Raw genomic sequence first — 21,968 nt, forward strand, 5'->3', positions numbered from 1 at the left:
TTGTCTTTTTTTTAATAAAAACATGACAAAAAAGTATTATTTATAGTAATAAAGAAACAAACCTTAATCATACGAGAAAAAAGTTGTGATAGTGCAAGACATGATGCAACTATATTTTTGTGTCTACAATAAATTGATCTCATGTTTTTCCTTTGTAAAGTTACACAATACATTTAAAATGTAATGTTTTGTAGCTGTATGTTAAAATGGCAGCGAGCTGCATCAGCTCTGTGCTGTTGTAATGTCTTTTCCCTCTTGTTTCGTGTGTTTTGAATGTTATTTCCCCACATTCGGATAAATAAAGTCTCCTATTCTATCCTATAATTCTGGTCACAATCACCGTGATATGAAATTCTCATATTGTTACCGTATTTTTCGGACTACAAGTCGCAGTTTTTTTCATAGTTTGGCCCGGGGGTGTGCGACTTATACTCAGGAGCGACTTATGTGTGAAATTATTAACACATTACCGTAAAATATCAAATAATATTATTTAGCTCATCCACGTAAGAGACTAGACGTATAAGATTTCATGGGATTTAGCGATTAGGAGTGACAGATTGTTTGGTAAACGTATAGCATGTTCTATATGTTATAGTTATTTGAATGAGTCTTACCATAATATGTTACGTTAACATACCAGGCACGTTCCCAGTTGGTTATTTATGCCTCATATAACGTACACTTATTCAGCCTGTTGTTCACTATTCTTTATTTATTTTAAATTGCCTTTCAAATGTCTATTCTTGGTGTTGGGTTTTATCAAATAAATTTCCCCCAAAAATGCAACTTATACTCCAGTGCGACTTATATATGTTTTTTTCCTTCTTTATTATGCATTTTCGGTCGGTGCGACTTATACTCCGGAGCGACTTATAGTCCGAAAAATACGGTACATCCCTATGGTAGCCCATATCCTCAAAAATTGACATTATATTATCATCCTGTTTTTTTAACAGTAACATTATCTCTTCACACGAGTCATAAAACTACAAATGTTTTTTTTTTTGACTGCAAAATCAAGATTTTTTTCTTTGTAAAATTACAATGTTATTCAGATATTTTCTTTTTCCTCTAAAAAAAAACAAACCCTGCAACTTTATTGTCATGCAATAATATTGCTTACAAAATGTATCTTGTACTTATGACTTTATACTTGCAAAACTGTGATTTTCTTTTCTTCCAGTGCGGCCGTAAGACCCCTTCAAACAAATACTCCGACTTGGAGTAACATGAAATGTCGAGGAATTAACATGAATCCATGTGTAGTTCAAGCTAATAGCAATTAGAGCTTGATAATAAGCATCGTTTTGGTGATTGGCACCGAGCAGATTGGACATTAAAAAAGGTGCGATGGGATAAATTTGGCTCAACGTTCACTGAATTAAAAATGAAAAGATTTTAAAGCAACACAGCCTGGCTAGTCAGTTGTAGTCCTATGCGAATGTTTCACTGCAAGCAATGCTAGACATGCTGACAAACCAGTTCCAGCTGCATTACACACAGAATCCAACTTGTCGACATTTTGAAGCCTTTTGCAAAGCAGAACTTTTACTTTTGTTGTGGTCAGACCGTGACTTCAGTTCATAAGAAGTTAGCTACTCTGAGGACAAGTCAAAAAATATGTTGTCTTAATGCAGTAGCAGTCCAGCCGAACACTTAATAATAATTTTAAAAATGCTGTTTGTTTCAACAATTTAATACGATGAGTATGCCACGGGGGACCAAAATAGTTTTTGTAGTGTGGCCCTTCAAATATGGGCTCACCCGACTCGTAAACTAGCCTTTGAACTGGAAGGAAAGTCAACAATTTCTTGTAAAATGTTCGAGACGCCAAGGTTGCGGCCCGTTGACGTCGCACTTTCGGAACATTATGACGCTTAAAAACAGTCAACATTTTTCCAAAGGAGAGGCTGTTTAGGTGGCTCCGTGGCGCCCCTGCTGGTGGAAGCCAGGCTGTGCACTCCATTCCAACTGCCTTATCAATCATTTCCACACAATCAACAGAATTCTTTCCGACCAATGAATCAACTATTGTGCCCATCTTTAAGCCAAAGGTGTAAACATTTACAGTAGGACGGGGATTCATACGGCCCCAGTCGTCGCGGTTTACCTGACACATGAAACGTGACGGACCGGGGGGTTGCACTATCCACGTCAGCCGCCAGATGGCAGTGGAGTGTATCTTAAAACGTGTTTTGTGGCAATTCCAACTTTGACCACGGCATCCGTTGCTATGTAAAGTGGCGCTTTCCATCATTTTCAGCGAGACTTCATTGCAAAATGAATAACCCCCCCAGTCTTTCTCTCCACCCAGGAACGGAGCTATATGAATCCCTTCCCTACTGTACTTTTGGATTAATGTCGCGGGATTAAAAAAAAATAAAAAATCCTAACTAAAAACCTGAAAAAACAGAAGGGAAAAAAGTCATTATATACCTTATCAATAAAAACACATACAAAAAGTAATGTTATTGTCTTATTTGGGTTTGACTGACTGAATATTTTCATGATTTCTCTTCTGGAGTAGCTCAAGTCCGGCGTCCATCATAAAATTTAATTTAAACTCTTCCGACATGCCTTTGCCTCGGCCCCCAGGGGGTCCAGGACAAGTTTAGCTGGTAGATTTGCTTTGTTTGTAGTTGTGTGTTGTGTGTGTGTGCTTCTGGAGATTCCGGTTTTGCTCTTTCTCCACCGAACCCACCGCGACTCGTGAAAGCGTCTCTCAGCTCTCGTCGTCGGGGTGGTGCTGTTCCAACAGTCGGACGTGAGTGAAGGGGAAGTGGCCTCGCTTGCCCTTGCACTCGCCCTCCCACTGGCCGTTCACGTTGATCTTGGTCACTTTCACCATGTCGCCCACCTGTCCAATAAAATACAAATTAAATACGAGACAAACAAATATAGATTTATAATTAACACTTGGATCTAAGGTAAAAGCTGAGGTATGCTCATGTGTCACATAGTTAGCGGCCCTTCTGAGGGCGTCTTGATTTGTTTATAGCGTTTTCTGCATGGCTGACGCGTAACTTGTAATTATCTTTACACAACGCTAGAGGGCAATGTTTTCCTGAGTGAGCAACCACAACTCTTGTTTGCTAGCCGTTAGTCCTCCCTCGCCCCATGGCGCTTTAAATATTCACCACAACGCAGCTTTTTTTGAGGAATCATTTCTTTTTTGAAGCATTTTCTAAAAAAAAATTGAAAATAAAAAAGTCCTAAATTATGCATTTTCAAGCATTAAATGACTAAATTAAGAGTGTGCTCAAAAAAATTGATTCACATCAAAACCACAATTTTTATTTATTCCGATTCTAAATCAATAAAAAAAATGTAAGGTAATTTTTCTTTATTTTTTTAACAAACAATTAAAACAACTTATTTTTGGCCTTTCAGGCTGATACATTTTTTTTTACTAGACTAGCCAAGCACTAATAAAGGCGTTTTAATCTTTATCCTCTTGAGTGCCCCAGATTTTGGTTCTTAAATTTTTCTTATGACATTCAACAACTATATTTGATACTTTTATCAATACTGATGCTTCTATTAATTTTGGATTTTCCTTTATTTAGTATTGTATTTGTATGTCTCATTAAGTTAAAGTTAAAGTACCAATGATTGTCACACACACACTAGGTGTGGTGAAATTTGTCCTCTGCATCGGACTCATCCCATTCTCTAGACAAAGACTTAAAAAGTTGCAAGAATATCTTTGAATTTAAAAAGAGTTACAAAAAGAGACAACTGGAATTATATCAAACTGCTTTTTGATTTTGATTGGAACGTGTCATTTTGAAAATGCTTAAACGAAAATTAAAAGTATGTTGGAGTTCGGGTGTTGGTGGAGGGAACAGTGATAAAGTCATCTAAATAATTTGTGTTAAAAAGGGGGCAGATAAATATAAGAATAGTATTCTTCCATCTGCTCCTTTCTGATGATGGAAATGTATAAGAAACAAAAAAACAATGAAAGTGTCAACTGTACATGGCTTGTATATATGCATTTTCATGAAAGGAATAAAAAGAAATGATGATGATGATCCCCCTTGTTCACCCCCTGGGAGGTGAGGGGAGCAGTGAGCAGCAAGTGGTGCCGCGCTCGGGAATCATTTTTGGTGAGTTAACCCCCAATTCCAACCCTTGATGCCGAGTGCCAAGCAGGGAGGTAATGGGTCCCATTTTTATAGTCTTTGGGGTGACTCGGCCGGGGTTTGAACTCAGAACCTACCGATCTCAGGGCGGACACTCAAACCACTAGGCCACTGAATAGGTCATTAATTGCTTCTCAATTACATTTCTATCCTAAGGATTGTACAGCTGGGATTGGGTTGGAACTGCCCTATTTGCTTTTATTAGATTGAATAACATTCTATGATTGAAATGACATCTTTAGGCCAACACTGCACATATAAGTCATACGTCAGCAGCCAAGCGGAGTCTAGTAACCTCTTTTTGAAAATATTTTATCATAATTTATATACCAAATAATATATTACAAGAATCGTGTTTGATCAAGAATCGAATCGGCACCCAAGAATCGGAATCGAATCTTGAGGTGCCCAAATATACCCACCTCTACTAAATTAAGTAAAAATATCAGTACTACAGTAGTATTGGCCACTAGAGGAAACCAAACCAATAAGAGCACGCCGTTCAGTATCGTGGCCACTCATTGGTTCAGCCTCAGGAAACATTTCTATATTGGATTAAACGAGTGTAAAGGTGACTAAATGATGTTATTTTGTTGTTGGTAAACAGGTTTTTTTATGCTTTGATTTATAATCAATGATTACTACTTTGCGGAAATCCACTTATCATGTCTTGAACCAATTAGAAGTGATAAACAAGGGACTGTAGTTGTTAACAATGACCACTGAAACAACATCCACATTGTTGTTGGAGCTGCAACAACGGTCACTTTAATTGTCCAAAACCAAAATCTTGCTACCAAAACCAGAGAAGACGTTCGCTAAGTCGGGACGTGCGACCCCTGAACGAGATGATGTCGACCAAGCACAGCTCTCTGGTCCATTGATTGATTGATTGAGACTTTTATTAGTAGGTTGCACAGTGAAGTACATATTCCGTACAATTGACCACTAAATGGTAACACCCGAATAAGTTTTTCAACTTGTTTAAGTCGGGGTCCAGACGCTTCGGAGGTGAGTCACACAAGAGCATATTTCAGCCTTAAGAAAATGAATTGATGGGAGTTAACACCAAGGACAAATATAATAATAGACTCATTATTGGTTGACTGAGCAATTGAGGCAAAATGGAGTGCACTACTTGTTGAAACCAGCAGATGCGCTGTTGATTTGTCCCAAACAGTTTTAACAACGGAAGAAAAACATGACTCCAGCAACAGGAAGTTTAGCAAATGTTACCAGAAATAACAAAATACTTGAGGATTATTTATGCCAGGAAATGTAGTCAAAGGGCCATCCGTTGTTTACACTGCAAAAAGTCGGCAATATGGTTTTTCGCTTACTTCTTTCAGGACTCTATGAAAGCTCTTTCCTATCTCTACATTTAAACAACTGGAACACCCAAAAACAGAACAGTAATACGACATTTTCTGCTCAAAGTCTACACTCATTCTCACTTTTTTTAATGCTACGCTCAAGCTGGTTAACTATGACGTCATATGCAACCCAGCTATTGATACATTTTGCATATTACAGATGCGAGAACCAATTCAAAGTATATCAGTATATTCTAGGGTTGTACGGTATACCGGTATTACTATGCTACCGCGGTACTAATAAATCATATTCGGTACTATACCGCCTCTGAAAAGTACCGGTCCGCCAAATTTATATTACGTTTATAAACTCAGGAAATATGTCCCTGGACACATGAGGACTTTGAATATTACCAATGTATGATCCTGTAACGACTTGGTATCGGATTGATACCCAAATGTGTGGTATCATCCAAAACTGATGTAAAGTATCAAACAACAGAAGAATAACTGATTATTAGATTTTAACAGAAGTGTAGATAGAACATGTTAAAAGAGAAAGTAACCAGATATTAACAGTAAATGAACAAGTAGATTAATAATTAATTTTCTACCACTTGTCCTTAATAATGTTGACAAAATAATAGAATGGAAAATGACACAATATGTTACTGCATATGTCAGCAGACTAATTAGGAGTCTTTGTTTGTTTACTTACTACTAAAAGACAAGTTGTCTTGCATGTTCACTATCTTATTTAAGGACAAACTTGCAAGAAGAAACTTATGTTTAATGTACCGTACCATTTTTTGTTAAAATAAAACCAATTATGCTATTTTTTGTGGTGCCCTTTATTTAGAAAAGTACCAAAAAGTACCGAAAAGTATCGAAATAATTTTGGTACCGGTACCAAAATATTGGTAACGGGAAAACACTACTATATTCTAAACTATTTGAGAAAAAACATCATCTTGGCTTTTGTACTGTAGCTAGTTTGTAGTGTTATTACTAATGTACCTCATTATGTATCTTACATTTTCAGAACATGTCAAGGGCCAAAGGAAAAACTAGTTGTGGGCCGAAAATTGCACCCGGACTGCACTTTGGACACTGCTGAACTGAGCTATTCAATTGCACACATTGAAGTATGGGCTGTGCTCTCCTAGGACAAAGTGAAAAATTCATACACGGACGCGTCTACAACAGGAAGTGAGGCACGCCATTTTGCCTATATCATTCGGAAGCACTAACAATACTATGGCTATTAAAAAGCCAAATCAATATTTAACGTTTCTTGTGCCAAGAAAAGTATATTGTGTGTCTGATTTTAATTCCAAAAACTATTTCAGTGTGTGTATAAGTACTTTTTGAGCACATTAAAAAATACCGTTATAACTTTGATTACAATTTGGTGATATATAATGTTCATATCGTTACATGCTTTATGGGCAAATGTTTTATTAGGTAAATTATTGGGGGAATCGATTGGGGATCACTGAATTTGTAAAAATGAGTGCAACATAAATCAACGCTGTTGATTTATTTGTACTAATGTGCTGCCTGAAAAAGAACATGAGGTGTTTCAAAGGAATACCTTACAGGCTCTGATTAGGCAAAAATTATGTTTTGCTAAGAATTATGTCAATTAAGTGGTATCGTTGCTTAGCGAGGCGGCAAACGGAGTGTATTACTTGGCAGCAAATAGAAGAGGAGCTGTTGATTCAGTCACAACTAATTTGCAAGCAGATACCACAAAGAACTTCTAAAATAAAAAGTAATTTTTTTACCATAAACGGGAAAAAAAAAAATCTACCAGAAAAACATTTGTGAAAAGTACAAACGATAACATTCACGTAGAAAAAACACTGCAAAAATGAATGAAAAGGCTGCAACATGCATGCTTGTCCAGTTGGTGACTAACACACGTTTTCTCTTTTGAGCGCGTAATGGCTAAAAAGAAATACCATTTGAAAAAAGGTACATGCGTTTGAGATGCATTTTATGATGTTTGCTTTTCACAAGTTCCAAAATACTGTTGTTGTTGTAGTAACAAACTCTTAAAATTACATTTTAAGGGAAAAACTGTCTTGTCTAAAGTTCATTTGAAAAATATAGTAAGTGGACCAGAAATATATACTGCAATAATATGAAATAATAATAATCATAAACATGTACAATTAAATATGGTTGCAAGGGACGTAAACATATCAAAATGTCATATCATGGTAATATGACCAACATGATCAGTTTATATTATTGTGGTAATGTTGACTGTTTGCAAAAAGTACTTACACACACACTGAAATCTTTTCACAATGTTATATCTATTAAAAAAACTAAACCATACACACTGTTAGAAAAAACACTGGTTTCCATGTTTTGTGTTGCTTATGCTTCACTGATAGGGTTTTTGTCGCCGTATTTCATCCGTATTAATTACTAAGCTTTTATTGTTTTAAAAATTGGTTTGTACTTTAGCACATTAAGATGTAATTAAATGAAAAGTGCATAACAAATAAAATCTAATATTACCACCACATTTTGCGGACCATAAGCTGCTACATTTTTACAAAGCGTTGAACACTGCGGCTAATTTATGGATTATTCTTCACTAACGGCCATAATTTGTTGTATTTAACAAACAGTTTTCATATTACACTGACAGAGACACTGAATAGGTGTGTTATTGTTTGTGCTATGGCGCCATCTTTTGGACGAGTTTGCTCACTGCAGGTGCTGTGGGTTGAAAATGTACTTTGTGAAGTATTCGTCCATAGCGTTTTTGCTCGAAAGGATTCTTCATTCATCATTCCAAGTAATGGTTATACGTTTTACAATATAACTAACAATTCTTACTTACTAAACGATACCATATGTGACGTCTGTAACGGTATTACTAATCGTCATGAGTTTTACCACGGTTATCATTAACACCGTTTATCGTTGCATCCCTAGCTGCAAGATAATTGGCTTGAGGATAATATGCTACAAATAGGGCTTTGTCTGTTGAGCTGCGAGATGCAGTTAATCTACATGTCATAATGGGAGAATGTTTATAGCTACCTGCTTATAAGTGTTTAGTTTTATTATAACACTGCCAATGTGAGCCAAGGACTACAGAGAAAACTGTATGCAAAACCAACATACAGTATCATACTAAAGTATAAACGTGTGTGAGGAAAAGGCCAGAACCAGTCACAAAACCTACGTTCCCAGAATGCACTGCTGCTGCACAATGAGACACTCCTGTCACTGAAAATGGGCCACAATGTACAGAGTGTTGCTTTTTGTGAGCCTATGTGCTGGTCAGTGGGTTACTGTGTGTGGCTGTCAGCTCACATTTGTAAAAAGGCACTTTGTGCGAGTGCACACACGCGCAAGTCGGCCATTAACAAGCAAGACAATCCCAGCTGACACAACAACAACAACAAGGACAGGAAGAGAATGGAGGGGACAGACGCGGTGAAAAAAGTGTGGAGTGGAAGTGCTACTACCTCCAGAGCGAGCGCCGTCTTGTCGTAGGCGTTGGGCACTCTTTTCTGTACGGCCCGGGCGTAGACGGGCCCGTTCTGTAGGTTGGGAAGCTGGGTGCTGACCACGGGCTGGGCGTACTGGCCCGGGTCACCCAGAGCGTTGCCCGGCGAGGCCCCCGTTTCGTCCGCGCTAGCCACCGCAGCGACAACCCCTTGTCCCATCCCTACAAAAGAGGCACACAGGGCGGCGGCGGTGGGCGAGGCGGGCCGGTACTTCTCCACGTAGGGTACGGGAATCATCCCGGCGCGGCCCTCCTGGTTGGCGGCGTTCCACCACTGCTCCTCTGGCTTTTCCAGCACGCGCAGGATGTCGCCCTTGCGGAAGGGCAGGTCCTCGTCGTCGTTGCCCAAGAAGTCAAAGAGCGCCCGGACAAACTCCGCCTCCTCGGGCTGCTGAGGTGCGCCGGCGGGGGAGGCACTGACGAATGCAGAGTTCTTGGATTTGCTGATGGGTTCTATGAGGGTGGTGGTGTCCAGGTAGTGGATCTTGTAAAACTCCAGCAGGGACGGCAGGGCGTCAAACTCCTGATCCCCGATCCGAAACCGTGGAGAAGGCAAACCTGGAAAAGGAAATATTAAGCCCAGTGCAAACGTTTGGATAATTGTTGTTAAATGATCCGTCATCACAAGACAATAAATCATCCCTTGTCTACTTTTTGTTTTGCTTTCCAAGTGGCTGCTTTCATGTGACAAATCGCAGTCGTCAAAATATAAATTAAAAAAAGCAATAATTTAAGAGTACGCTAGGATCGCGCAATATAAATAATATACATTTGGCTGACAATAGAGCTTTTAGTACAATTGTTATATCATGACAATTAGAGATGTCCGATAATGGCTTTTTTGCCGATATCTGATATTCCGATATTGTCCAACTCTTAATTACCGATTCCGATATCAACCGATACAGATATATACAGTCGTGGAATAAACACATTAGTATGCCTAATTTTGTTGTGATGCCCCGCTGGATGCATTAAACAATGTAACAAGGTTTTCCAAAATAAATCAACTCAAGTTATGGTAAAAAATGCCAACATGGCACTGCCATATTTTTTTATCATTGAAGTCACAAAGTGGATTCTTTTTTTTAACATGCCTCAAAACAGCAGCTTGGAATTTGGGACATGCTCTCCCTGAGAGAGCATGAGGAGGTTGAGGTGGGCGGAGTTGGGAGGGGGCGGGGTTGAGGCGTAGGGGGTAGCGGGGGGTGCATATTGTAACATCCCGGAAGAGTTAGTGCTGCAAGGGGTTCTGGGTATTTGTTCTGTTGTGTTTGTGTTGTGTTACGGTGCGGATGTTCTCCCGAAATGTGTTTGTCATTCTTGTTTGGTGTGGGTTCACAGTGTGGCGCATATTTGTAACAGTGTTAAAGTTGTTTATATGACCACCCTCAGTGTGACCTGTATGGCTGTTGACCAAGTATGCTTGCATTCACTTGTGTGTGTGAAAAGCCGTAGATATTATGTGACTGGGCCAGCACGTAAAGGAAGTGCCTTTAAGGTTTATTGGCGCTCTGTACTTCTCCCTACGTCCGTGTACACAGCGGCGTTTTAAACAGTCATAAATTTTACTTTTTGATACAGATAATTTTGAAACCAATACCGATAATTTCCGATATTACATTTTAAAGCATTAATCTGCCTATAATATCGGCAGTCCGATATTATCGGACATCCCTAATGACAATGCATGTCGATGACACATTCTAGCGGTGTCCTGCAAATTTAGCAACAAATGTAGCATCCTCACTGGCGGCTAATGTCCCTCCACAGTGCAAAGCCACTTCTAAGTAGGGATGTATATTAAGCACTAAGGCTGGGTGATATGGACGAAAAAGTATATCTCAATATATTTTTACTTAAACTATATATTCGATATATATCTCGATATATTTTGCGGTGAAAGAATACATATAAAAATATTCATTTTTTTAGCAATATTCAGTGAAATTGAAGTGAATGACAACTGTACTGTAAACGGTAAGTGGCACTTTTATAAACCCAGCTAGTCAAGATGGGCAATAACAGCACAGAAAAGAAAATGTTTAAGTACCGGGTAGTACAGAATTACATAACATAAATAAAATAGAAAAATATTATTTCTACGTAAAATAAATAATATAGCTGTGCAAATAATACAAAATGCATCAAACAGATTTTAAAAAATACATTTGCAGGCAGGCACTTTGTGATTTCCCTTCCTGGTTCGATGACCCGCCCTATCTTACCTCTGATTGGCCTGTAAACAACCAACCAATCATGGATATTCTTATACGTGCATGCACGTCTTGGAAGGAGGATGGGGAGGTGTTTAGTAGCCCATGGAGGGGGGGTGGGGGAGAACAAGGAACACAACAAATAAGCGGCCTTTGGTAATTTTAACGTTAAATAAATTATATCGATATTACGATATTTTCTTAATTCATATCTTGTTTAAAAATATATCGATATTATCTTACAAACTCGATATATCGCCCAGCTCTATCAAGCACCGGTATTTTTAGGTACCGGTTTCTAATTGGGTCGGTCCAAGCGGACCGTTAAAATTCTGGACTAATGATACTGCCATCGGTGCATTTGACACGCGTGCACTGACACATCCATACATGTGCCACTGCAAAGCATTTAAAAAAGACACGGCGGAACAGCCAATCGGGAGTCAAACTTTCAACGCCCCACTTCCGGTTACCTGGTACGAGAAAGTAAACAGAATCAGATTTACGCATCATCGGCATCGCGGATTGACTCAATGTTTGCTAAAAACCGAATCTAAATGCAGAAAGTTGCGGAGATTGGCGTATTGCTGTTATTGAGAGGAAAGGGGGATACCATGTTTACCCTGCACTTGACAAATACTCACCTCCATGGAGTCATGCCAGCCAGGGGCCAGCTCTCTATACACGGAAGCACTGCAAGGTGCACCCTTCTGGGGCCGTTTTTTGTGCCTGCCTCTGGGACACCTCAAATTACCAAACTAACTCAAATACCGAACATTTCCCAAATGACTTGTACGTGTCAGGTGGTTTCTTTTGCCAATATGACTACATATTTTACACTATAAAGCAGTGTAAAAAACACTTGTTACTACTGAAGCCAGTTGTAGATGCGACCAGCGATCAAACATCTTCATTGGTAAATTGATAACGTGACAGCTTCTAATACTTTAGTTGGGCACCAGTGTTGATATACTAACTGATGTGTCTTTCTTTTATTTGGAAACATATAAACTCAAATTTATTGGTACATTGTTATTGTGCTTTTTCTTATTGAATTTCTTTTTTTATTCACTTGAAAAGGTTAACAAAACGTTGAACTAATCTCTATTTTGTTTGTAGCACAGATTCTATAAAACTGGCAGGTTAAAAACAATGTAAAAATGTTTTTATATTAATGGAGATCGGATGATTTCACATTTTTTGCCATATTGCCCAGCTCTAAAGGACGGTATAATCAGCTTGGAATAATCACAAATAAGGAAGCAACACCACACAAAAGTTTGTAACACAATAATATCCTCTTCAAAAGACTCTCAAAATCCAGTGTCTAGCGATCCAGTAATCCACAGGCCAATTATTAAGCCACTCAAAAAAGGGAAAAATTTAAGTAAGATAATACTCCATGAAGTAGCTCAGAAGCAAGATAACATCCGCTGACAGGTTTCTAGTCACCGTCTGACGGCAACCCATTGTGCCGCGTTTGCGTGGCATCAAAACACACAATAGAAACAAAGAGATGGATCTGAGTGGTCTTTACAAGATGATGACATAACTGCATTGCACCTTGACTTGTTTAAGACTCAAAAAGCAGGTGTTGATAAAAGACTTCCCTGCTGTGAGATGTTACATGATGTTGACCTCTTGTGCCAATAAAATTTGTAATAAAAATGCATTTTTTATCAACTTTATTTACACCGATAAGAGTATGATAAATATTGATATCGATGAGTAATATCGATAAGAGTATCGTATCGATAAAATCCAAACGATATACATCCCTACTTCTAAATCAGTAATCTTTGTCGCCATGGCAGCAAAAAAGCTGTTTCTTACAGGTATCATCCCGGTAGGACAAGGAATAGCTAAACATGCTACACTACACACCATAGGCGGATATGCTAACCGCTAACAGCAAGCTAGAGCTCTTAAATTTAAACTAGGTGGGCAAATTGATACACATACTGACAGTAACGATACGAAGTAGTATAGTATCAGGTCAATACCACAGTGGTTAGATTGATATTTTTATTATCAAAAAATCATTTGATGTTTTTGTTATTTTTTTTGCAAAGGAAATAAATCCCTGAACACAGGACTTTAAGGGCAAATTTAAAAGGATTTAAATCAGAGTTAACAGTAGTTCAACATTATGAAAATGTATTGATATTGTTACGCCGCCATACTGTGTTTTTAGCGGATTATAATCGTGATCAAAAATGTAATTCAATGATCTTGAAAATGTTAATTTTAAGTAACAGCATTGGTATGACCAATACTGCCCCTGTAGCTACTTGGTATTGCATTTGTAGTATTGCCTAAAACAGTTGTTCTTAACCTTGTTGGAGGTACCGAACCCCACCAGTTTCATATGCGCATTCACCGAACCCTTCTTTAGTGAAAAATAAAATGTCTTTTCAATTCAAGAAAAAGTTATGTTTTTTTACTGGTGCACAAAATGAACCGTGCACAAACATCACCTTGTTCAAAGAACAAAACAAACACAGTGCATGCACTCACAACAAATTACACTCTTTACACACATTACCATGAATTGATTAATGTGGACCCCGACTTAAACAAGTTGAAAAACGTATTCGGGTGTTACCATTCAGTGGTCAATTGTAAGGAATATGTACTGTACTGTGTAAACTGTACTGTTTCATATAATATATTCTCTTCATTTGCAATCTGCTAGTAAAAGTTTCAATTGATCAATCAAACAACCTGCAAATCAGATGGAAAATTAGAGGGAACATTGTTTGGGGGTATCCATAATACGCCGATAGGGAGAAGTTTTTATTTACACGATAAGTCGGATGTGTCTTTACATCCGTGGCAGAGACTCCGCCGAACCCCTGAGACCGACTCACCGAACCCCTAGGGTTCGATCGAACCCAGGTTAAGAACCACTGGCCTAAAACTAATGGTAAGTATCCAAACAACAGAAGAATAAGTGCTTAGTACAATTTAAAACAAGCGTATACAGAACCATTTTACAACACAAAGTAACAATATCTTAACAGTCAATTAGCAAGTAGATAGTAATAGTTTTGAGAAAATAATACCGGAAATTATGTGTTCCTGCTAATGACAGCAGCCAAGTGTAATCCATTTTGAAATGCTTCTATTATCATTTACATACTAATAATATATTGTGATACATATCCTTATCGTAGGAGGCTGCAAAACATATTGCGATGCAGATTTTAGGTCATATCGCCCATCCCTAGTGCAATGACTGAAAACGAGACTATCTATTGAACCCTAAAATAATACATGAAAGATGCATGATATACCAGTCAAAAGTGATTGTAGCGACAACAAAGCATGCTGGGAAACACTTACTTCTCAGATGCATGTTCTCATTGCTCAGACTTGCCAACTCTTCCGGTTTCTGCGGAAAATACACGAAAAACGCTAGGAGTGCATGACGACGACCGGCCCAATTATCGATAACAGGATATTTTTTCATTATAATATAATTTGGAAAAAATAAATAAATAAGCGCTCCAATCAGGCGAGATCACCCATACTGTGCTGTATGTACCGCCTCACAAGCAGCAACGTAACAATATACATAACTATTTCTGAATGAAGTTCATGTTTATTGCTAGTTAGGACTTACCTACAAATATCACATGCTGTATTTAAAAATGGATGGCTAAATAAAATGTGTACGCTTCATAATCCGATTTGTCGACTATTTGCTAAAACAGTAGATGATGACTAGTCGACCTTAAAAATAGTCGTTAGTTGCAACTCTGGAGGAGACCAGAGGGTAGCAATAAAATTGGGGACTGAGGAGCATAACCATGCAGCCTCTGAAACTAAGACACAGCTATGGGCTTTAGCTAACAATAGCATATGTGTTTCTTTGTCTAACACACACAGGTACTAAAATAGTACCTTGTTGTACTATTGTTTTGCAGACGGGAAAGCGACAAATTATCGCAGATGCCGTTGCGTCAAACCAAGTACGTGCCGAACAGTGTGGAAAAAGGGGCATCCAATACGTAAACGTGGTAGAAATCCGCTACAATAGAACACAGCGGAAGAAAGCCAGATAAACATGGATGTTCTTGAGGAAGCTTGATTTCCTTCAGAGTTTTTAAACAACTCAATCAATTTCAAAACCAATTTTATCTGTGGAGGCTGAGGGTGGGATGAAAATGGTCCGCTTTAGTAAACTGGAGGCTGTAGGTGAGACATGGCTACTTGCTTTAGCTAACATTGGGATTTATTTGAGTGTTGGATAAATAGGCACTATCAAAATAGTACCCTGAAGTACCTCGTTCTTCCTTTAGGAAAACGTAGTACTAGGTGCTGTGTGAAGCTACTACAGGACACACCCCAGGAAGGGCAAAGGTTTTGTAATAAAGGAGCAAATTGGTAGAAGAGCTGGAGGCAGGGCTGTGAGTGTGCTGACATTCCACAGAGGCCAATCTGTGCAGTCATCCCCCGGTTGTGACAGCAGAGTCTGCCTGGTTCCATTTTTTTTTTAAAGCCTGCAGCATCCATTAGTAACAAGCAGTCATTCCATGCCACATCACTACCACTGTAAATTCCATCCCTAAAACACTCACTCCTCTTAAATCTGTGCAAAACTTAATGAAGTCTGGTGGACAGCTTGGGTTTAGAGCAGTGGTTCTTAACCCGGGTTCGATCGAACCCTAGGGGTTCGGTGAGTCGGCCTCAAGGGTTCATGCACGGTTCCTTTTGTGCACCAGTAAAAAAAAAAACATAACCTTGTCTTGAATTTGAAAAAAAAAATAACATTTTATTTTTCACTAAAGAAGGGTTCGGTGAATGCACATATGAAACTGGTGTGGTTCGGTACCTCCAACAAGGTTAAGAACCACTGGCAGTGGTTCTTAACCTGGGTTCGATCGAACCCTAGGGGTTCGGTGAGTCTGCCTCAGGGATTCGGCGGAGCCTCCGCCGCTGAGGTCAAGACACACCCAAATCATCGTGTAAATAAAAACTTCTCCCTATCGGCGTATTATGGATACCCCCAAACAATTTCCCCTCTAATTTTTCATCTGATTTGCAGGTGTGTAATTTGTTGTGAGTTCATGCACTGTGTTTGTGTTGTTCTTTGAACAAGGTGATGTTCATGCACGGTTCATTTTGTGCACCAGTAAAAAAACATAACTGTCTTGAATTTGAAAAAAAGATATATATATTTTTCACTAAAGAAGGGTTCGGTGAAGGCGCATATGAAACTGGTGGGGTTCGGTACGTCCAACAAGGTTAAGAACCACTGGTTTAGAGCTAGTAGGGGAAACCGTTAACCAAACTCCATTCAGAAATGTTTTAATTTAGCGTCTGCTTTAGCTTGATCAAAAACCTAAACATAATTCCAACATAATTATTTACGACTCGTGTTAGTTAAGTTTAATTAAAGCGTGCGGGGCGTTACTAAAGAATATAAATATTACAATGAATGTAGTAAACACTGTTTTTTTCTGTCATTCTACATGAATGCTACAACTTTCCATTGAGGTTAAGTACTAAATCAGAATCAGAATCAGAATAGTTTTATTGCCATTGTTTGAGAACGGGTTCACAAACTAGGAATTTTTCTTGGTGCAATCGTGCAACATAAAACACATATTTGGTAATAAAAAGAGCTGTAACTGAGCTATCAGATAGACTTAGAAGGAATTCAAGGAATTCAAGGAGCTACTGTTAGGAGTTATTGTTCATTTGCCTGATGGCAGAGGGGAAAAAACTGTTCAGGTGGCGGGAGGTGTGGGTCTGGATGGAGCGTAGTCTCCTGCCTGAGGCAGAGTTGCAACAACAGATTTATGCAAGTACCTGATGGGTTGCAAAGTTAAAGCGGGAAAAACGCTGCCTAAAGCAGTGTTTTTCAACCATTCTGCCGCGGCACACTAGTGTACTGTGAGATATTGTTTGGTGTGCTGTGGGACATTATGTAATTTCACCTAATTGGGGTAAAAACTTTTTATGCAAACTAGTGATTATAATCCGCAAATAATGTGCCGTTGTCGAGTGTCTGTACTGTCTAGAGCTCGGCATATCAGTAGGTGGCAGCTGGTAGCTAATTGCTTTGTAGATGTCAGGAACACGGTTTGTCGCGATCACAATATGCGGGAGGCAGCATGCAGGTAAAAAGGTATCTAAAGCTTAAACCAAAAATAAACAAAAGGTGAGTGCCGCTAAGGAAAGGATGGCTATGCAAAACGAAACTAAAACTGAAACTGGAAAGTAAACAAAAACAGAATGCTGGACGACAGCAAAGACTTACAGCGGGTGGAGCAGACAGCGTCCACAAAGTACGTCTGTACATGACAATCAACACCAAAATAGGAGCGCAAGACCAGAACTAAAACAGTACACACAGGAAAACACCAAAAAATAATAAGTCATGGCGTGATGTGACAGGTGGTGACAGTACACCTACTTTGAGACAAGTTATAGTGATGCATGGTTGGCTATGGTTTGAATTCATATCCAACCATTGCGAGAACAACTTTTTATTGTCAATATCGGCTGCTGAGTTTAATTTTTAATGGTTTCTGCTGGTGGTGTGATTTTTTCAATGAAAAACATGTGCCTTGACTCAGAAAAGGTTGAAAAACACTGTAGTAGGGAAGCCATTAACCAAACTCCATTCAGAAATGTTTTAATTTAGCGCCTGCTTTAGCTTTATCAAAAACCTAAACATAATTCCAACATAATTATTTACGACTCGTGTTAGTTAAGTTTAATTAAAGCGTACGGGGGCGTTACTAAAGAATATAAATATTACTATCAATGTAGTAAACACTATTTTTTTCTGTCATGCTACATGAATGGTGCACAAGCTAGCTGGTGCACCACTTACAACTTTCCATTGAGGTTAAGTACTAAATGACCTGTGCCAGAGTTGCAACAACAGATTTATGCAAATACCTGATGGGTTGCAAAGTTAAAGTGGAAAAACGTTGCCTCGAGCAGTGTTTTTCAACCACTGTCCCACGGCACACTAGTGTACCGTGAGATATTGTTTGGTGTGCCGTGGGACATTATGTAATTTCACCTAATTGGGTTAAAAACTTTTTATACAAACTAGTGATTATAATCCGCAAATAATGTGCCGTTTTCGAGTGTCTGTACTGTCTAGAGCTCGGCATATCAGTAGGTGGCAGCTGGTAGCTAATTGCTTTGTAGATGTCAGGAACACGGTTTGTCGCGATCACAATATGCGGGAGGCAACGTGCAGGTAAAAAGGTATCTAAAGCTTAAACCAAAAATAAACAAAAGGTGAGTGCTGCTAAGGAAAGGATGGCTATGCAAAACGAAACTAAAAATTAACTGGCTGCAAAGTAAACAAAAACAGAATGCTGGACGACAGCAAAGACTTACAGCGCGTGGAGCAGACGGCGTCCGCAAAGTACATCCGTACATGACAATCAACACCAAAATAGGAGCGCAAGACAAGAACTAAAACACTACACACAGGAAAACAGCAAAATACTCAAAATAAGTCACGGCGTGATGTGACAGGTCGTGACAATACACCTACTTTGAGACAAGAGCTACAGTGATGCATTGTTGGTTATGGTTTAAAGTCATATCCAACCATTGCGAGAACAACTTTTTATTGTCAATATCGGCTGCTGAGTTTAATTTTTAATGGTTTCTGCTGGTGGTGTGATTTTTTTCAATGAAAAAAATGTGCCTTGACTCAGAAAAGGTTGAAAAACACTGTAGTAGGGAAGCCATTAACCAAACTCCATTCAGAAATGTTTTAATTTAGCGCCTGCTTTAGCTTTATCAAAAACCTAAACATAATTCCAACATAATTATTTACGACTCGTGTTAGTTAGGTTTAATTAAAGCGTAAGGGGGCGTTACTAAAGAATATAAATATTACAATCCATATAGTAAACACTATTTTTTTCTGTCATGCTACACGAATGGTGCACAAGCTAGCTGGAGCACCATTTACAACTTTCCATTGAGGTTAAGTACTAAATGACCTGTGCCAGAGTTGCAACAACAGATTTATGCAAGTACCTGATGGGTTTCAAAGTTAAAGTGGAAAAACGTTGCCTCGAGCAGTGTTTTTCAACCACTGTCCCACGGCACACTAGTGTACCGTGAGATATTGTTTGGTGTGCCGTGGGACATTATGTAATTTCACCTAATTGGGTTAAAAATATTTTATGCAAACTAGTGATTATAATCCGCAAATAATGTGCCGTTGTCGAGTGTCTGTACTGTCTAGAGCTTGGCATATCAGTAGGTGGCAGCTGGTAGCTAATTGCTTTGTAGATGTCAGGAACACGGTTTGTCGCGATCACAATATGCGGGAGGCAACGTGCAGGTAAAAAGGTATCTAAAGCTTAAACCAAAAATAAACAAATGGTGAGTGCCGCTAAGGAAAGGATGGCTATGCAAAACGAAACTAAAACTGAAACTGGAAAGTAAACAAAACAGAATGCTGGACGACAGCAAAGACTTACAGCGGGTGGAGCAGACAGCGTCCACAAAGTACGTCTGTACATGACAATCAACACCAAAATAGGAGTGCAAGACCAGAACTAAAACAGTACAGACAGGAAAACACCAAAAAATAATAAGTCATGGCGTGATGTGACAGGTGGTGACAGTACACCTACTTTGAGACAAGTTATAGTGATGCATGGTTGGCTATGGTTTGAATTCATATCCAACCATTGCGAGAACAACTTTTTATTGTCAATATCGGCTGCTGAGTTTAATTTTTAATGGTTTCTGCTGGTGGTGTGATTTTTTTCAATGAAAAAAATGTGCCTTGACTCAGAAAAGGTTGAAAAACACTGTAGTAGGGAAGCCATTAACCAAACTCCATTCAGAAATGTTTTAATTTAGCGCCTGCTTTAGCTTTATCAAAAACCTAAACATAATTCCAACATAATTATTTACGACTCGTGTTAGTTAAGTTTAATTAAAGCGTACGGGGGCGTTACTAAAGAATATAAATATTACTATCAATGTAGTAAACACTATTTTTTTCTGTCATGCTACATGAATGGTGCACAAGCTAGCTGGTGCACCACTTACTACTTTCCATTGAGGTTAAGTACTAAATGGCCTGTGCCAAAGTTGCAACAACAGATTTATGCAAATACCTGATGGGTTGCAAAGTTTAAAGTGGAAAAACGCTGCCTAAAGGGAGGAATTCTACTTTGCACACTATGGCGGTTCTGTGCACAGGGTGAAGGCGGAGCAGGGAGGGGGGTGCTCAGCCTTAGCAAAGGAAGTCGGACGGCATTCTTTAAAAAGTGTTACTTTGCATAAAAGGGAAACGTGTTAGGGGAGAAGACGTGTAATTACCTGAGTTGGAGAGTCGATTATTATTAGCGATGCTGTTGATGATGTAATGGGACACTTTGGAGTTCTCCGACACGGACAGCACGTAGTCCCCATGGCTGGTGATCGAGTCCCTCACCAGGAACACGCCATGCCGCTGCCCTTGTAGGAGAGACACGGCTTCCTGGCGGCGTAGCCTCCCCCAGAACCAACTCCCCCGGTCCTCGGCGTCAAAATGACCCGCCATGGCTGAACGATTCCCGCCCGAGGCTTTAGGCCTCTCCTTAGCCGCAACTCATACAAAAACTTTGGGTCGGTGACTTTCCAACCCCCGAATATATATTTTGAAAAAAAAAGTGTAATATATCGACCTGAGGCGGTTTTCACGAACAACGTCGAGGCGCCGAGGGTTTATATGTTGTCGTAGCCCAGTCAGACATTCATAGACAAGTGTTTTTGGTCATTAATTGACGCCGGAATCCCAGAATAATGTGCAACAAGAAACTCCGGGACTGAAATGGCGGATCTGGGGGAAAAGTTGACCTCATCTACCGGAAGGGATGCCTGGTCAATGGGAAGAGGTGCGTTCAAGACCCACGGCGACAGTCGGAAAAAACGATACACGGATTTCAAACTTAACTTTGAAAATAGTGCTCATATTTCTAGTGGTTCGTTAGTATTGAGGACACCAAGCTTATGCAATTTATTTAAAAATTCAGTAAAAAATCACTGCATAATTTACTTTTCGGTAATCAAGACTGAAGCAGCCAATGTATGGAGGTTAATATTTGTCTTTATTACGAAAGGGTTTTTTGGACACTGACTTTACGTAATTGATTTTTTTTTTTACATCAAAGTAAGCTGATAATTTCACATTAGAATTGAAAAAACAATTCTATTTTTTTTTTTAATAAAAAATTTGTGTGTTTAAAATACAGTTTGTTGAAATACAGCGATTGAAATTTAGTGTAAAAAAAATAATTTTATAAAAATGAAGTGCAGAAAATTCAGTGTATAAAAATTGAGTGCAGAAATATTAGATGCTTCAAAACTCAAGACTCACTTTTGATAAATTAAGACTTAGCTAATTTAGGGAGGTGAATATGTGTCTTTATTACGAAAGCGTTTTTTTGGACACTGGGTTTATGTAATTTAATGTTTTACATTAAAGTATGCTGATAATTTCAAATTGGAATTAAAAAAAAAATGTTATCAAAAATGTGTGTGTTTAAAGTACAATTTGTTAAAATACATTGTTTGAAATTTAGTGTAAAAAAAAATTGTATAAAATTTAATGCAGAAAATTCAGTGTACAAAAATTGAGTGCAGAAATAATCAATGCTTCAGAACTCAAGACTTACTTTTGATAAATTAAGACTGAAGCAGCTAATTTGTGGAGGTTAATATTCGTCTTTATTACGAAAGCGTTTTTTTTGGACACTGAGTTTATGTAATT

The 21,968-nt window shown here is 38.7% G+C and overlaps 1 protein-coding gene across 2 annotated transcripts; it reads right to left on the reverse strand.

The window, feature by feature from the left end:
- Positions 1-21,085, reverse strand: LOC133651069 (adapter molecule crk-like). 2 transcript variants are annotated; one of them, XM_062048985.1, is made up of 4 exons: positions 20,884-21,085; positions 20,537-20,818; positions 8,956-9,554; positions 1-2,860 (listed from the first exon to the last, which is right to left on the reverse strand). In XM_062048985.1, exons 2-4 carry the CDS (start codon positions 20,757-20,759, stop codon positions 2,726-2,728), a joined length of 957 nt encoding a protein of 318 aa, XP_061904969.1. In that variant the 5' UTR covers positions 20,760-20,818; positions 20,884-21,085; the 3' UTR covers positions 1-2,725. The 2 variants fall into 2 exon arrangements, with proteins under 2 accessions (XP_061904969.1, XP_061904967.1); XM_062048983.1 differs by having other exon boundaries at positions 20,537-21,085.
- Positions 21,086-21,968: the final 883 nt, after the last annotated feature.

The sequence above is a fragment of the Entelurus aequoreus genome, linkage group LG05 (genome assembly GCF_033978785.1).
Source record: "Entelurus aequoreus isolate RoL-2023_Sb linkage group LG05, RoL_Eaeq_v1.1, whole genome shotgun sequence".
NCBI lineage: Eukaryota > Metazoa > Chordata > Actinopteri > Syngnathiformes > Syngnathidae > Entelurus > Entelurus aequoreus.

What these genes read in the sequence shown, in the direction of transcription:
- LOC133651069 (XM_062048985.1), bottom strand. Translation starts at nt 20,759, where the DNA reads ATGGCGGGTCATTTTGACGCCGAGGACCGGGGGAGTTGGTTCTGGGGG. An exon ending in TAATCGACTCTCCAACTCAG is followed by an intron (nt 9,555 to 20,536) that starts GTAATTACACGT and finishes TTCCTTTTCCAG; the next exon opens with GTTTGCCTTCTCCACGGTTT. An exon ending in AGACGGCGCTCGCTCTGGAG is followed by an intron (nt 2,861 to 8,955) that starts GTAGTAGCACTT and finishes TTTATTGGACAG; the next exon opens with GTGGGCGACATGGTGAAAGT.